Here is a 1,509-nt window from a genome sequence, read left to right as displayed (position 1 = left end):
TAAACCCAAAAATTTATTCTCACAGTGTTGCAAACGACGGGGGGAAACCCCTTTTAACTGCAATGACAATAACGTCACCTAAACACACTATATTCTGATTTAGAGGATGGACAAGTATATTAGGGTGTATATATTCGTGTGTATAAGATAGTGTGTATGCATTGCTATTGTTCTTGTGTTTTGTATGTGTAAGCCGCATTGTGAGCAAATAAACGACGTTCCGAGATAAATTTCCACGCTTGTCGTCACACCTGTGCAAATAAAAACGATTCCTGATGTCAAATTGTTTTTAAGTCACGCACACGTATTTTCCGTCGGGTCCTCACCTAACCCTCCCTTGACCTCCTTCTTACCTGCTTCAGGTTGGCCCTCAGGTCCCATGTAATGACCGTGTGCTTAGAGCCCAGCAGGGCCTTCAGCATGGCGTCGGCCTGACATGCGCACCTTTCTCAGGGCCGGGCTGCCTTCACGCCGTCCATATCCCCCACCTTGATCTTCCGGTCACATTTGGACTCAAGAGGAAACAAGGTTGCTTGATGTTACCCTATTTGATGTCTAAGGGCCCGGGTATACACTTTGTTCTGAATTTCTGAACCCCTCCCCCCAAACTGTTCCCAGAGCGCTGCATAAAGAGAATAATAATTGGTTCCTAAAGTGGACATGTTCAAATCCCTCGCTGAAAAACCGATCTACCCCCAATTGCTTTGGGTGTTTGAAATGAGTCGGGCAAAGTCTTAGGACGTTCACAACAGTGGCATAATATATGAATAACACAGTTAAATAACTCATTTAAAATTAGTTGTATATCCTTTTTGAGCAAAAGATAGCTTTCACGATGTCGAAGTTCATGGAGGTACAAGAGCTCAACTCCTGTCAAAACACTAATCTGTCACAATGACAATAACGTCCATATTGTTTCTGTTTAGAGGATGTACACAGTATATTAGGGTGTATATATTCGTGTGTATATATTAGTGTGTATGCATTGTATTGTTTGGTTGTTTTGTATGTGTAAGCGCATTTTGAGCAACGACGTTCCAGAGATAAATTCCACGTATTTGTCGTCACACCTGGCAAATAAAACCGATTCTGATGTCAAATGTGATTTAAAGTCAAGACGTAGGCCGGCGGGTCTCACCTCCTCCTTGACCTCCTTCTTGACCTGCTTCAGGTTGGCCCTCAGGTCCATGTTGACCGTGTGCTTGGAGCCCAGCAGGGCCTTCAGCATGGCGTCGGCCGACATGCGCACCTTCTTCAGGGCGGGCTTCTTCACGCCGGCCAGATCCACCACCTTGATCTTCAGGTCTTGGATCTAAGAGGACAAGTTGCTTGATGTTAACCCTTTGATGTCTAAGGGCCGGTAGACGTATGTTTGAATTTGACCCGCCCAAAACTGTTCCAGAGCGATGCATAAAGAGATAATTTGGTCCCTAAAGTGGACATGTTCAAATCTCTTGTGAAAACCGATCTACACGCAATTGCTTTGGTGTTTGAAATGAGTCGGCAAAA

The 1,509-nt window shown here is 44.6% G+C and overlaps 1 protein-coding gene across 1 annotated transcript in view; it reads right to left on the bottom strand.

Annotated features, from left to right (window-relative positions):
* The window catches only part of LOC116686759 (troponin I, fast skeletal muscle), a 36,639-nt gene that overhangs the window by 1,388 nt on the left and 33,742 nt on the right, over positions 1-1,509 (bottom strand). Inside the window, exon 6 of the mRNA XM_032511818.1 lies at positions 1,139-1,312. Coding sequence (XP_032367709.1) covers positions 1,139-1,312 — 174 coding nt within the window. The remainder of the gene's footprint in view (positions 1-1,138; positions 1,313-1,509) is intronic.

The sequence above is a fragment of the Etheostoma spectabile genome, unplaced genomic scaffold, assembly GCF_008692095.1.
Source record: "Etheostoma spectabile isolate EspeVRDwgs_2016 unplaced genomic scaffold, UIUC_Espe_1.0 scaffold463, whole genome shotgun sequence".
In the NCBI taxonomy this organism is placed as follows: Eukaryota; Metazoa; Chordata; class Actinopteri; order Perciformes; family Percidae; genus Etheostoma; species Etheostoma spectabile.
Note: the sequence above shows the minus strand (reverse complement) of the source record. Positions and strands in the feature narration are given on the sequence as shown.